The 15,627-nt window shown below is 28.2% G+C and overlaps 3 protein-coding genes and 1 long non-coding RNA gene across 5 annotated transcripts; 2 read left to right on the top strand and 2 right to left on the bottom strand.

The window, feature by feature from the left end:
- Positions 1-77: 77 nt before the first annotated feature.
- Positions 78-917, bottom strand: LOC123263434. Its single transcript, XR_006509165.1, has 3 exons — positions 432-917; positions 211-352; positions 78-121 (listed from the first exon to the last, which is right to left on the bottom strand). It is a non-coding gene; the product is annotated as an uncharacterized LOC123263434 (long non-coding RNA).
- Positions 918-5,130: 4,213 nt separating this feature from the next.
- LOC123263416 (lysine--tRNA ligase-like) lies at positions 5,131-6,360 on the top strand. Its single transcript, XM_044726172.1, has 2 exons — positions 5,131-5,183; positions 5,728-6,360. Exon 2 carries the CDS (start codon positions 5,793-5,795, stop codon positions 6,234-6,236), a length of 444 nt encoding a protein of 147 aa, XP_044582107.1. The 5' UTR covers positions 5,131-5,183; positions 5,728-5,792; the 3' UTR covers positions 6,237-6,360.
- A 3,042-nt stretch (positions 6,361-9,402) lies between these two features.
- LOC123263384 (protein disulfide-isomerase) lies at positions 9,403-12,613 on the bottom strand. Its single transcript, XM_044726110.1, has 5 exons — positions 12,466-12,613; positions 12,201-12,385; positions 10,585-11,657; positions 10,374-10,502; positions 9,403-10,287 (listed from the first exon to the last, which is right to left on the bottom strand). The coding sequence occupies exons 2-5, from the start codon at positions 12,346-12,348 to the stop codon at positions 10,150-10,152; spliced, it is 1,488 nt and encodes a 495-aa protein (XP_044582045.1). The 5' UTR covers positions 12,349-12,385; positions 12,466-12,613; the 3' UTR covers positions 9,403-10,149.
- Positions 12,614-13,247: 634 nt separating this feature from the next.
- LOC123263398 (methyltransferase-like protein 22) lies at positions 13,248-15,222 on the top strand. 2 transcript variants are annotated; one of them, XM_044726140.1, is made up of 7 exons: positions 13,248-13,404; positions 13,490-13,591; positions 13,714-13,789; positions 13,868-13,993; positions 14,152-14,337; positions 14,425-14,592; positions 14,684-15,222. In XM_044726140.1, the coding sequence occupies exons 3-7, from the start codon at positions 13,714-13,716 to the stop codon at positions 14,965-14,967; spliced, it is 840 nt and encodes a 279-aa protein (XP_044582075.1). In that variant the 5' UTR covers positions 13,248-13,404; positions 13,490-13,591; the 3' UTR covers positions 14,968-15,222. The 2 variants fall into 2 exon arrangements, with proteins under 2 accessions (XP_044582075.1, XP_044582074.1); XM_044726139.1 differs by having other exon boundaries at positions 13,255-13,591.
- The last annotated feature ends 405 nt before the right edge of the window (positions 15,223-15,627 follow it).

Raw genomic sequence — 15,627 nt, 5'->3', positions numbered from 1 at the left:
AAACAAATTTTGATAGCACTGAGTTATTTTAGAATCTACTATTAGTTAAGAGAACAATGAATTGTCACATATTTATTTTTACCGTAAGCATTTTTGGTTGGTTTTTGAGATCGTCCTTTGTCTAAAAGAGATAAAAAAAAAAAATTACATCAATATCTAAATTTATTTATGTTGAAAAAAAATTGACTATTTGTTGAATAATATTTATACTTTCTTCCCAAAATGCAACCTCTTCTTGTATGATTTCGTTTCGATAAGTTTTAAAGAAGAATAAAACTTTATTGTCTAGACTTACTTCTTCAATTGAGTTTAAATTAAAAAATTTCATCAGGTTCTCTTCTACATCATTTTCCTAAAAATATCACTCAATTATAATTATGAATCAAATAAAAGTATCAGATCAACTTATCACAAATAATTTTATAGGTTACCTCAAATAATTTTTCGAACAAATTTTTATGATCGTGCTCAAGATTAAAAAATTTAATTATTTTATTCCACATCCATAAAATCCTATTAACCAAAAATAATCAGATATTGTTACTTTTGCTGGAATATAATAAAAACAAATTTATCAATGACAAATATTTCACCGATAATCTGATGTAATTGTAGTATTAGATGAAGAAACACTTTCTGGATTATTTTCTTCATTATTTACAATCATGCTCAGTGCATCAAAATCGTTATTCATGATTTTAGAATATGATTTATTTATTTGAAGACCACCGTCAGCTTACAAAAACAAATAAAATTATTCTAATTTGTATAATCAATATTTAAGAGCTTTGTAATCATCGTTGTCATGGAAAACAAACAAAGAGACGAATAGCATTTATTAGACTCTATTCACGCCAACTAAAATTACGAAAATTTTAATAATCCATACTTAGTTGAAAAATTCGATTAAAATTCTATTATTTAGGGCCAGTTTTACAATCCAAGATAAAATTTTATTCAGGATAAAATTATTATTACCAGTATATTTATATATATGAAATATATAGATATATTTTATCATTGGGTAAAATTTTATTCTGGATTGAAAAATTGGCCCTTAAGTTTGGTTCAATAATATTTAGATGAAAATCATCGAGGTTCAGGCTACAAAAATCTATTAAGTTATATTACTATTCTTATGTTCAATGTTGTTATTATTGATATTATTATCAATTTTTTATTATTTAAGTCTACTATTGTAAAATAACATAATCAGTGCATAGTCATCAGCGGACGCATACATTACATGTAATCTACTATTAACTATTTAATCTGTATTAACTAAAAGGATACTATTATTACCAAAACAAAATTTTTATTCTTCACGAAAAAAAAAAAATTAGAGACACTAATAAGACTCATAACGAGAATCGACTGTATTAGTAAAACGATTGACTCCACTGGCCATCCCTGCAACTTTCCGTTAATTTTAAATGCAAAGAGCTCTAAATTTCACTTATCACAACGTTTTTGAGATCTTCGGGCTCACTAATATGGTTTTCCAGCTATTTGGAGCTTTCCAAATTCTAAAATAGAACTGTTTTCTGGCTTTGAACAGCTGAAAAGTCTCGTTTGTATTTAGTAAAACACTTTTTTGAATACACTTGATCTGCATAACTTTCGGACAAATCAACCGATTTTGATTGTCTTGGCGACAATTATCGTGGTTAAGAGAGCTCATCTAAAATTAGGTAGGAAAGTCGATCTGATGAAAAATTCAAAAATTATCTTAAAAACCACTTTTTTTTTTTTCTCTTTTATAAGAATTAAATATCTCACGAAAAAATCAACTGATTTTTGAGAGCTTGGTGGCATTCGACATAGTTTTTCAAGCATTAATAGTTAACTTGTTACATCTAAAACGATCCGAGAATAAATTTCGAAGTTATTTGATTTTTATGTTTCTTTGTGCGTGAATTTTAATAATACTGAGGTGGTTAAACTTATACTACTCAATAGCTGCAAACGATACCTATTTAAGGAAATCCAAGTACCCTGCTAGTGTAAAGAATGTCTAAAAAAAAAATAATGCGTAGAAATACTTTTGTTATGCATCTTAAAATTAATTTTTAAATTAATTAATAACATTTTTGAGGAAATTTCCGAAAAATTTACGCATTAAATAATTATTAACATTTAATAATTATTTAATTGACTAAAAAAAATATAGCACTCTGAATTACCAGTAAACACTTGACAACACCGCAACAGTTCCCTAACCTTGAAATTTATTTATTTGTAAACATGTCTCAGATAAACCGGCATAATTTTCGAGCGCATTTTGGAAAATTTTCTACACGTTTTATTAAAACTACTAAAAAAAGAACATACGAGGCACTATATAATAAATCTAAAATTCACGAACAAAATTCGATGGATTGGGGTCGAGGAATAGTTGAAATAAGTACACTTGCCAAAGAATTGTGGTGTTTTAAATGTGACATTCCTTTATCTCTTAAAAATATTCAGAGTGAAAAACATTTCGGTTTATCAAATATTTTTTGCATTTAATTGCGTACAAATGTATATTTTTTTATAAAGAAATAAGATATAATTTTATTTATATAATCCTGTTAATTAAATTATATTCCTTACTCATCGATTAAATGATTTCCAACTTTTAATTGTAAGTACCCGAGAAAAAATATTTATATATAATTATATATATTTATATATAAATTGGTTATATATGATTATATATGAAAAATGGCCAAATATAATCATATATAATTATATATAACAATATTTAATTATATATTTATTACATCTGATTAATTATTGGGTTAATTTTATGGATATAGTATTTAATATGATCCTACGCAATTCTCTGTAACCAATTATAATGCAAAAAAAAAATCTAGCTATAATTTTACGGCTATAACACCAACGGTCACCCATCCAACTATTAACCCTGCTCAATGCTGCTTAACTTTAGTGATCTCCGTGCGTCTTGAAGTTTCTGTCTGCTGTGCTGCTGTCTTAGATGACAATGATTCTATGATCTACATAATGTATCATATGAGTTTATCATAAATAAAATATAAAAATTGATTATATAATATATTTGGATAGTCATAATTCATAATTTATTTATTTGACCGAATCTCATTATAATATAACACTTATTTAAATAATAAAATAAATAATGATTTTACTATTAGGTAGTAGCGGAGCAGACCAAAACATCTCATAGGAAATGTAACAAATTTTGTATTTCAGAATTATTTAAACGTAATTATGATCATCATTTTACACTTTTCGTGATTACCAAAAAAAAATTTTTTTTCAAAGAAAAAATTTTTATATATGTTAATTATATATAAGCATATATAATTATATATGGGATTATATATAATCTTGGATGGCTGTATATTGCTCCATATATAGTCATTTATAATTATATATGATTATATATGACCTCATATACAATTCCATTTATAATCATGTATGATTATATATAATTATATATACTTATATATAATTGTATATGGAACTATATATAATCCTGAATGGCTGTATATTGCTCCATATATAGTCATATATAATTATATATAATCTTATATACAATTCCATATATAATCACGTATGATTATATATAATTATATATGATTATATATAATTGTATATAATTATATATGTGATTCCATATATAATCATATATAGTCATATATGATTATATACAATTATATATGATTATATAGAAACATTTTTTCTCGGGTACCCGACTAGAATTTTAGTGAGGCATGCCGAAAAATCAGTTCGGGGCGAAGTTGGCTTTCCGAACTTAGGCTAGCCCAATTCGGATCTTATTTGTTTTAAAATAGGCAAGCCGAACATTGGTATGCCAAAAGAATTCCACATTCGATGTAATCTCGTAATAATTTGGCATTGACTAAGTTCGGCATATCATGGATTGCCTAATTAGTACGAATTAACGGTAACCAAAGGTTTACCGAAGTTTGGTTCACCAAGCTCGGGCTCACTTAGGCAAACCTGTGGCAATACCTAAGTTCGGCATGTCATGGATTGCCTAATTAGTACGAAATAATGGTAACCAAGGGCTCACCGAAGTTTGGTTCACCAAGCTCGAGCTTACTTAGGCAAACCTGTGGCAATACCTAAGTTCGGTATAACATGGATTGCCAAACTGTTATGAAATAACAGTAACCAAAGGCTTACCGAAGTTTGGTTCACCAAGTTCGGGCTCACTTCAGAAAATCTATGGCAATGCCTAAGTTCGGCATTTCATGGGTTGCCAAACTTTTATGAAATAACGGTAACCAAAGGTTTACCGAAACTTGGCATACCACGATCGAGCTTCTTTAGGCAAAACTGTGGAAATGCCTAAGTTCGGTATGTTATGGATTGCCAAACTGTTATAAAATAACGGCAACCAAAGAGGCTTACCAAAGTTCGATTCACCAAGCTCGGGCCCATTTAGGCAAACCTGTGGCAATGCCTAAGTTCGGTACGCCATGAATTTCCAAATTGATACGAGATAACGGTAACCAAAAGCTTACCGAACAGTAACTAAAGGGGGAAGACGTCTATTAGGTGTAGACCAATGAGTTAGATTACCGGTGACTTAGATCCCGATTACCTAGATTTCCATAACCCAAAATCCAATTACCCAAATTATCCATGACGTCGAATTTCTATGAGATAGATTACCGATTACCTAAAATTCCGATTACTTAGAATCCGATTGCCTAGAAATTTTATTGGATATAATTCCGATTACACTGAAATCCGATTGCCTATAATTCTGTTAACTTACAATCCCTATGGCATGGATTTCTTTTACCTTGATAAAAAAAAGTTAATTTGGATAGATGGAGCTCTATGCAACACAACGTTCATTTTCTGTAAAAACTTAAGATTGTTTTCATAAAGCGACAATATAATGAGATATATATGTTCAATTTATATTTATGATGGTTAGTAGTGTAATGTTGTGACAGGTTATAAACATCAAGTGAGGTTATAAATAACTATTAAATTATAATATTTATTAAAAAAATTTATTAATGAGATCTTATTGCTGCACAAAGTTCAATAAAGGAAATTAATGTTCAATATTTAACAAATAAAATTTAAAATTTTAATAAGCAATTAGATATTCTTAAATTTAAAAATGGTTATTATTTACAACTGTGATCAATCCCATTTTGGGCCATAACTAGGTGAAAATTAACATTTTTTATTCTGCTTGTTTTACGGCGCATTTATAATAAGAATGTCGTGAAAGGAAAAATAAAGATTTCGATTGATGTACATAATTGACAGTTTTAGTTGTGTTTTTATATGAGCCAATATATGTATATTTTTAATAAATTAATTTTTAAACATTTTTATCTAAATAATTTTTCTTTTTCTCAGTTATAAAATTGCTCTGTCTTAAATTTCTTTTAGAATTAAAAAATTTTTTAGTCGTAATTTTTTTTATAACAAAAATTACTTGATAAATCTATAAAATATAAATTATGAAATAAAGCAAAAAAATTAGATTCAAATATTTATAATTAAAAAAAATGTTTGATCAATAAAATTTAAATTTTGTATAAAAAATTTTTTTTATTAAAAAATAATCTATGACCTGAACTTATATTAAAAAAAAAATAATTCTATTTTCACAAGACAAATATTTTTTTTTAATTATAAATTTTTATTAATTTATTAAAAGTTAAATCCAAATTTTATAATTAAAAATAAATATTAATTTTTCTGATGTTAATAGTCGGAAGATTCAATCGAGTCTACGAAATCCGTCACTTATTCTGAAATGAATAGACATGACCCCCAACCCTGAATTCACATCCTGCGATTTTTACATGGCCTACGCCGACGAACATGACCTGATGGTAATAACCGAGACACTGGTCTCAGGAATGGTAAAAAGCATTCATGGAATCCACAAGTTAGTCTACCACCCAGACCGTCCGCAAGGCGAAGGTGTAAAAATAGACTTCACTCCCCCGAGACAACTGCCAGTGATAAAAATCCTGGAAGAGAAACTGGGCGTCAAGTTTCCGGATCCTGAGGAATTAAACTCCGAGGAAGCCAACAAATTCCTGAGTGATTTGTGCATCAAGCATAACGTCGAGTGTCCTTCACCGACAGCCACCGCACGTTTGTTAGGCACGTTTGATAGTCAATTTGTTATGATAAGTATTTCGACTGCATTCAAAAATACTCTATCTGTAGATACACAATTGAGAAATGACCTTGTAACTTGAGAACTATTGACATTTTTAAAAATATAAGTTCACCTCGACATTAAATTTACGGAGACTTTTCATTTGAGTACCCATATCAATTTTTCATATATTTTATGTATTTATGTATATGTATATATGAAAAATATTTCAAAATGCATGTGGGTACTCAAATAAAAGCTCTTAATAAGTGTAATATCGGGATGAGCTAATATCTTTAAAAATGTCAATAGCTTAGAAAGTACCGTGTAATTTAATAAAATTAATTATTTAATAGAGCAAAATTTTTTTCATTTATAGTTCACAAATCACGGCAGTCACATAGTGACTGCAAGGTAGCTAGTTACTATAATAAATATAATTTTTGATTTTATCAATTTAAATAATACAATTTAATATATCGAGCGTATTATTTTGTTATAAAATTAAAAATTTTTAATTATTAAAATAAAAAAAAAGATTAATCGTCAAAAATATCAAGAATTAATAAATTATTTTTAAAAAAAAGTAAATTCAAGTCCTTTAAAACAGCTCGTGAACTTCAAATTGCTTAGCAGCTGTAATAAGAAAAGGACGCTTTAAAAAATTGTAATTTTTTATTTTTTTTATCCTAAAATGTCATTGGCTTCTATTGATCGTGGATCTCGCTGATTAGCTTCATGCATTGTGCGAAATACATCGGTAGAAGCGTCGACGTTGTCGAGGTTACCGGTTGAAGCGGCCCAGGCGATCTTTATTATGGCACGTATTTTCAGCATGTCTGGCAATTCAAAATTGACGGCTTACATAAACATTTGACAGCAACGGTCAGACTCGGTACCACCTGGAAACATCTGGTTCACCTGATTTTGAGTCAACTTTGTCGCGACGCTATATGTAACAAGTATTCTGTCTCGACATTAGAATCGTCGTAAGGATGGTGTGGCGAGCTCGTTGAGTTGCCTGAGCTGCCATCCAGCGAGCTGGGGATGTTGCTGTGCATCTGGCTCAACTTCACAGACAGCAGCATTTTGTCCCTTAGAGGGATTTGAGAAAGCAGCTTGCGGTCGTCCGCTTCATCGAAAGACTCGCCGTTAATGTACAAATCTAATTTAACATTAGTACCGTTGGCCTTTCTCCTACGCAGTATTTGCCGCCTCAGAGACGCCAGGGTGTCGTTGCTGTGTATGTAAATGTCAATTATGTACATCAATCGAAATCTTTATTTTTTCCTTTCACGACATTCTTATCATAAATGCGCCGTAAAAACAAGCAGAATAAAAAAATGTTAATTTTTCACCTAGTTATGGCCCAAAATGGGATTGATCACAGTTGTAAATAATAACCATTTTTTAAATTTAAGAATATCTAATTGCTTATTAAAATTTTAAATTTTATTTGTTAAATATTGAACATTAATTTCCTTTATTGAACTTTGTGCAGCAATAAGATCTCATTAATAAAATTTTTTAATAAATATTATAATTTAATAGTTATTTATAACCTCACTTGATGTTTATAACCTGTCACAACATTACACTACTAACCATCATAAATATAAATTGAACATATATATCTCATTATATTGTCGCTTTATGAAAACAATCTTAAGTTTTTACAGAAAATGAACGTTGTGTTGCATAGAGCTCCATCTATCCAAATTAACTTTTTTTTATCAAGGTAAAAGAAATCCATGCCATAGGGATTGTAAGTTAACAGAATTATAGGCAATCGGATTTCAGTGTAATCGGAATTATATCCAATAAAATTTCTAGGCAATCGGATTCTAAGTAATCGGAATTCTAGGTAATCGGTAATCTATCTCATAGAAATTCGACGTCATGGATAATTTGGGTAATTGGATTTTGGGTTATGGAAATCTAGGTAATCGGGATCTAAGTCACCGGTAATCTAACTCATTGGTCTACACCTAATAGACGTCTTCCCACTAAAGGTATTCTGAAGCTTGGTCTATCAAAATGAAACTTGACTAGGTAAGTCTGTGGCAAGTCCTCACTTAGGTATAATATCGGAATTCCTAACTCGACCGTTGCAACGGTAATCGAATGTTTTCCGAAGTGTCGGGCTTATAAGTATCTTGAGGCAAGAGGTCGCTCATCATCGGCGTAGCGTTGCGGTATGGTATAGGGCTCTCGTGCGTCGGGTACAGTGTTCGAGTCTCGCGTTCGACATGTAGAATTTTTAATAATTAATAATTATTAATTATAATTATTCTTAAGGTGAGTGTGAGGTAAATTTATAAAAGGACTGGGCCAAACTTAGATTTTGAATATACTTTGGAACGATTCGGACTGGTAGATTTTGAGAAATCGCAAACAAACTACAAAAAAAAATTTTTCAAAAGTGGTATTTTTGGAATAACTTTTAAACGGCTTTACCGATCAATTCTAAAAACTAATCAGCTCTTAACATCAAAAAACCAAGTCTATCGCCGCCAGTCCGGTCAAAATCGGTTGATTCGTTCGTGAGTTATCATTGACGAAAGAGAACCGAAAAAAAGTGTTTATCAATTTAAACTTGAAGATTCTTTATGAAGCTTAAAAAACTGCGTCGAATGCCACCAACCGCGTGAAAATCAGTTCATTTATTCAAAAGTTATTGCGATTTGATCATTCAAAAAATAGTGTTTTATCAAACTTCTACCAAACTTTTGAGCTCGAAGAGCTCAAAAGCATACAAAAACTATTTTTTTGAGCTCGGAAAGCTCAAAATAATACACAAATTGTATTTATGAGCTCGAAGAGCTCAAAAACGTCATAAGTGCAATTTCAAGCATTTAGGTATAGAATTGGCGGGAAGTTACAGGGATGGCCTTCAGGATCAACCGTTTTCCTAATTTTTTTTCTCCAGTATAATTAAATTCGAAAGAATAACCTTATGCCATCATTTTGATACGATTTACAAGACAAATTTTATTTTTAATTTAAATAAATATAGAAATAGGTATGATATATCACACTCAATATTATTGAATCCTTTTTTTAGCACCTATTTAAAAAAAAAAAAATCGGATATGATTTTGTTTAACTCATAAAAATATAAAAAATGAAATATAGAAGTGATAATGAAAAACAATGAGATAAAGTATAATATTATATTTTATACAAATTAAGAATATATATATATATATATATATATATATATATATATATATATATATATATATATATATATATATATATATATATAATAAAAATCTTAAAAGTATAATTTTTTCTGCTATTCTTCACAAATTGTTGTTAGTTTATTCTAGTACAGGTTAATATCATTCAATTCACTCATTCAACAACCATTTCACATTCAGAAATTACAAAAAAAAATTTTATTTAAAATAATCTATTGATTTTCTTCCCTGATTACCCGGAATGAAATAATAATAAAATTACGTTTACATTTGATAAGTTTATTTCTAAATTGTGTGTTACGCTTCAAATGCAATATTATTTATTCTTAAAATTATAAGTAATTATTTTGTGAAAAAATTAGTTCAGTGAGAAAATATCTCATCTTTCATATTTATATCGAATGTTAATATATTCTATTAGTGAATGTTACGTAATAATAACAATAAAATACGAAGAAAACAAAAGATAACGGTTAATTGATATCTAATAATTATTTGTTCTACTACTAAATCAGACTCTTGAACCGAGAAGTAAAAGATCTCCATTATGGAAGTATGGAAATTTGTTTTTAATTGATCTCGAAAGAATATCGTTTAAAAGTTATTAGTAAGAAAATAAATACGCGTATAATCATTAATAATCATAGGTATTTTTAAATAACCTAGATTGTTCTTTTATACATCGTATTCATAAATACGTTGAAATTCATCATGAATCCATTTTAAAAAATTGAATTAGATATTTTATCATTGTAGGTTGTATCGTTGATAACGAGAAGTTATGAAGTAGTTTTTTTTAACGTTCAAAATTTAAAGTTCGTCCTTTCTTGGCACATCATCATCTTCATCTTCCTCTTGAACTTCTTCGGCAGCTTGTCCGTAAACACCATCCGAATCAATAAATTTGGCAAGACCTTCAAGCGTTCGTTCACCGTTGTACTCAACAGCCTGAAAAAAGAAAAAAAACAATTTTAAATTGTTAGCAAAAAATTTGAATTAAAATTATCAACACTATTTATAAATTAATAATGTACCTCATTGGTTTCTTTCTTGTACAAAATAATAGTAGGGAAACTCTTTATGTTGATTGTATCAAGTTCATTGGCTGTGGCATCCATTTTTGCGATAACTACGGTCTCATCGCTTTCGTATTTCTCTCCAAGCTAAAAAAAAATAAGGATAATTAATAAATAATACATTTAATAAAATAACAGCTAATTAATAAAATAAAAAATGATCAATTACTTTATCGTAAATAGGAGCAAGTTGTTTGCAATGCCCACACCAAGGTGCATAAAATTCAACGAGAACATTTTTGGATTTATCGAAGGTAACTTCATAGAAGTTAGTACCAACAAGAACCTTAACAGGTTTAGCATCCCAATCTTCAGGTAAGTCTTCAGTAAGTAAATGCCTCTTTAATCTATTTTCAAAGAATGCCGTAACGAATTCCAAAATATTTTCTTCACTCAATTCGGAATTTTCTGGTTTGTATTTAGCCATATCTTGTTCAAGCTTTATAATACGCATAGCAGGTAGATCTTCTTTCTTCATTCCGAAGAATTCGAGGATACGTTCATGATCAGATTCATCAATATTAACTGTAACGAAAAGAATCTGTCCACGATATTTCTTTGCAGATGTTTTAATTCCTTCAACATATTTGTCATAATGACCACCTTCCTTGCTGATAAATGCAAGGAGATGACTCTTGATTTCTCCACCGAAAATTTTTTGAGCTGTTTGTTGACTAAAATCGACAACAAGAGGAAGTGAATGGACTTCAATGAATTCCTTAAGTTTTTCAACAGAGATTTCATTTTCGTAGACATTTTGACCTTCATCGAACGTTTTGAAAAGAATAACTGAACCATCTGTGGCTTTGTACTCATCGAAAACTTTTTCATCACTAGTAACACCAAATACTTGCTCATCGATAGAATTAGCAACATCCATGAAAACTTTAGCATCGGTGGATTCAAGATCTTTGAAGAAACCAACAACAACAACTTCATTGGCGTCAATCAGGGCTTTAGAATCATCAACAGTTGACAATTCCTTCGCTGGTGGACCAGTTTTTTTCATCAACCAGGCGACAATTTCATCTGCTTGACGACCACCAGTATAATCAATGGCCACACCATTGCGGTAGAATTTAAGTGTCGGATACCCTCGCACCCCATTATCTTCGGCAAGCTGGGATTCTATAGTGGAGTCAACTTTACCTAATTTAACGTTCGAATTATTTTCTTCAAGTGCTTTAGCTGCTTTAACATATTCTGGAGCTAATGCCTTGCAGTGACCACACCATGGAGCGTCTAAAATAAATGTTTTTGTATTTAAAATATTATTTATAAATTTTACAATGAAGTGAATAAAAATTTACCGCTAAATTAAAAAATTTTATAGAAATACTCTAAGTGTGAAATATTTAAAAATATCAACGGTCATTTAACCTTATTAATTAATAAATTGTAGCATTTAAAAGATTTGTGTAAATAACGTATAAATCCTATTAATATATACTTTACATAGAGATTAATCCTTAAAAATTTTTTCCTACTATAATTTCTTAAAAGAATTAAAACAAATTTGAGTAAATTTTGAAAAGATTCATAAATATCATAAGTTATGAAAAATTAATTTGAGTCAATAAATAAAATCACAAATCAATAAAGCCGCATAAGTGAGCTCTGTCATGATGACTTATTGAATACCATAAGGACTTGATTTTTACCGTAACTACTTACATACTTTTTTTTTTTCAACAGACAGAAGTAACGCGACAGTTACAAATAATTCAAAATTCAAACATAAATGCAAAGCAATTTTGATAAATTATAGCTACAAAAGGTACTTACAAAATTCGATAAGAATATGAGGATGGTCCTTTACTGCTTGTTCAAAATTATTTTTTGTTATTACAAGAACTCCATCCTCAGTGGCGATGTCAGCAAAGGATACGATGACGCACAATGCTGTTACAAATAATACTCCAGCGAACCTCATCGTTACAGTAAATATTGGCAAGACTTGTTCAATTGACCTATCACAGATTAAAAATTAAGATTAAAAAATTAATCAACTGATTAAATATTAGTATAAAACATTAAATTATTAATTAACCAAGTGACGGTACGAGATGAATGACACGCCTGGACAAACCGACTGAAGAATGAAAAAAGACAACGTAGCAACTTATATATATAGATATATACATGTAATATAAAACGTTCGGCACCACATGAATACGGCGGAAGATCACAGTAACGCGTGGCAAGCTCTGTTCATCGTGGTAAGCTCTGATTGGTTCGCCACTACAGCCACGAATACGAAACACTTCCAATTCGAGAATATAATAATAATTAATTTTTAAATATTTTTTTTTATTGCGTATTTCTTAAAGATTATTTTTCTTCATTTTACTGACTATCGATCGTTAATCTTACAAATAAAAATTAATTTTATGAAAAATATTAATTTTTAATAACTGAGATAATTTTTTTTTCACCATAAAACATTAATATTTTTTATTTACAACTATTTATATTTTTTTAAAAAATATTTTTGAAATAAAATTTTACATGCATAATAGCGGACAATGAAACTTGTTTACAAAATACATGCGCAGGATTATAACCTGTCATTTAAAAAGAGTAAAATAAAAATTAAATAATTCTATACTTTGTAAGATATAAAAAATCATTTTTTGCTCTATTAATGGGATATAAATGATTAATAACTATTAATTGCTATTGATAAAACTTGAAGTAAAACAAGATAAAAAAATCATTAGTAAATAATTACGTACTTTGAAATAGTAATATATATATATATATATATATATATATATATATATATATATATATATATATATATATATATATATATATATATATATATATATATATATATAATTTAGAGAGATGACGGATTTGACGTCATTAAATTTAAACTGAAAACAATTGTTACTTAAAAAAGACTTTTTTGAATCAAATGCGTCTATGAAATTCAATATTTTACCTTTTGAAAAATAACAAGCTATTCTACATTGTAAATTACGAGGTAAAAATGAAACGAAAGTTTTTAAAAGTAATCATGCCGATTATTAATTTGGTCAGTTCTAAGCAATTTTCGTTTCTTTTGACAGATAAACCTTGACCTGTTGGCATTAAGCCACATAAGTTACATATTGTACTTACTTTATTTCAATATATCTTTTGAGATAATAGCTCAACTTTATTTGATAAACGTAAGTAAATGGACAAATAATTTTATGTAATATACAACTAAATACAGATTAATTTTTAATTATCTGTAAGTATTAACTATTCAACTGTGATTTTTTTAATTATTCTTATTAATCATCCCTAGATGTCTAACTTCAGGGTCACTTCGGAAATACTTACAGAAAATTGTATGACAGCTTCATCAAGTGAAAAAAATAACTGTAATTATCTAATAATCCTTCATTTATTAATGATTAAAAATTTATATCGAAATATTTTATGTATGTTTTTTATTACAGCTAAAATTTCAAAATTTATCTTCAATCTTCCAGTATACATGTTGAAAACAAAAAATAAAGAGATAAAATATGATGAAGATGAAGATTTGATTTTAGATAGAACCAAAACAGGCGAACTTTTCATAGGTCAGTAAATGTCTACATTGATAGGATATGCTAAAATTTTAAACAAAAATGTCAATCTTTCGTTAAATTTTGTCTAAGTACATTTTTAAACTCATCGATTTTAATAACTTTGTATGATAACTTTATTAATTAATTAATAATAAAATTATTGATTTCAGAGCATAGTATTTCCACAGAACTTCAACTCGTTGGATTACAAGTATGGCGAGGAGCATTTTTATTAGCTGATTATATTTTAGATAATCCCAGCGTCTTTAAAAATCAAAATGTTATAGAATTAGGTGCAGGTGTAGGGTTGACAAGTATTATTACAAGTATGCTTGCTCGTGAAGTTACATGCACTGGTAAATTTCTTAATCAAAAAACATATTATTATTAAGTTACTTAATTAATAAAAAGAAAGTGCTTTGAATTAAATATTTCTTTCACAGATATCGATTCCCATGGAATCATTGAATTAATACAAAGAAACTTCGTCCGTAATTCTCAATATATTAATGCCAAATTTAATATTATGGAATTAGATTTTTTAAACTGTAATTGGTCGTCAAATTTAACAAAAAAAATAACAGAATCAACAATTATTTTAGCTGCAGATGGTAAGTTTATGAGTTCTAAATACAATTCACTCATAGTATATTGTATTATTAAACTTGAAAGACGAGGTTTATTTCCTTTTTTTCTTTTCAGTAATTTATGACAACGATATAACGGAAGGATTTGTTAATACATTATCAAAAATATTAAATTCAAATATTAAACGAATAGCATATGTTGCACTAGAAAAACGTTTCGTATTTACAATCGCAGATTTAGATTCTGTTGCTCCAATGTACGAAGAATTTATTCGTTGCATTACTCAACGAAATTTAAATTGGAATATCCAAACAATAGATATTAATTTTCCACAGTATTTTCAATATAATCGTGTTAAACAATTATTATTAATGAAAATTTATAATAAAAATAATTAAAATAAAATAATAATTTTATTCAAAAGAAATTTTACCAAATAGATTTATTACTTTTTATAAATTAATTGTTCTTAAATGCAAAGTCGAATATTAAATCTTAATTGATACGTAGAATACCAAAAGATAACACTTAGAAAACGATGGCCTGATTCTCAAATTTTCTATCACACAAAAAAAAATTTCACAGGAGATATTCGAACAAAGTATCATTAGATTATATAATTATAGTGTAAGTTTAGTTTTTGAATTAATTTCACTTCAAAAAATATCTTTTTTGTAAAAATACTTCAAGATTTTTTTAGTTTTTAATATTTCAACATCAGGGACAAAGTGAATTAATAATACAATTGCAGTTGAAGATATGACCTAGTGTGAATTACGACATTTGAGAATTAAGATATCGATATATCTAATTAAGTTTAAGGATATAAGATAATTAATTATTTCACTGCGAAAAAAGAGTAAATGTTCAAGTTATTTTCAACCATTGCTTATTCGAATTAACTTTGGATTTTTTTGAAGGCACTTTCCTTCAGTGACAATAATTTAATTTATATCGGTTTATAAATTACTTGAACTACAATATTTTTAAAAACATTTTCACATTCGTTACAGTATATTTCATCATGTGAATCCTCCAGTCATAACAATAGATTTTCT

This window comes from Cotesia glomerata, linkage group LG4 (genome assembly GCF_020080835.1).
Source record: "Cotesia glomerata isolate CgM1 linkage group LG4, MPM_Cglom_v2.3, whole genome shotgun sequence".
NCBI lineage: Eukaryota > Metazoa > Arthropoda > Insecta > Hymenoptera > Braconidae > Cotesia > Cotesia glomerata.
Note: the sequence above shows the minus strand (reverse complement) of the source record. Positions and strands in the feature narration are given on the sequence as shown.

Bases quoted from the DNA above. Each gene is read 5' to 3' on its own strand.
- LOC123263416 (XM_044726172.1), top strand. From the start codon at position 5,793: ATGACCCCCAACCCTGAATTCACATCCTGCGATTTTTACATGGCCTAC.
- LOC123263398 (XM_044726140.1), top strand. From the start codon at position 13,714: ATGTCTAACTTCAGGGTCACTTCGGAAATACTTACAGAAAATTGTATG. The intron at 14,338-14,424 runs GTAAATTTCTTA...TTTCTTTCACAG, and splicing joins TCGTGAAGTTACATGCACTG to ATATCGATTCCCATGGAATC. The intron at 14,593-14,683 runs GTAAGTTTATGA...TTTTCTTTTCAG, and splicing joins AATTATTTTAGCTGCAGATG to TAATTTATGACAACGATATA.
- LOC123263384 (XM_044726110.1), bottom strand. From the start codon at position 12,348: ATGAGGTTCGCTGGAGTATTATTTGTAACAGCATTGTGCGTCATCGTA. The intron at 11,658-12,200 runs GTAAGTACCTTT...CATTTATTTTAG, and splicing joins TCATATTCTTATCGAATTTT to ACGCTCCATGGTGTGGTCAC. The intron at 10,503-10,584 runs GTAATTGATCAT...ATTTTTTTTTAG, and splicing joins TTGCTCCTATTTACGATAAA to CTTGGAGAGAAATACGAAAG.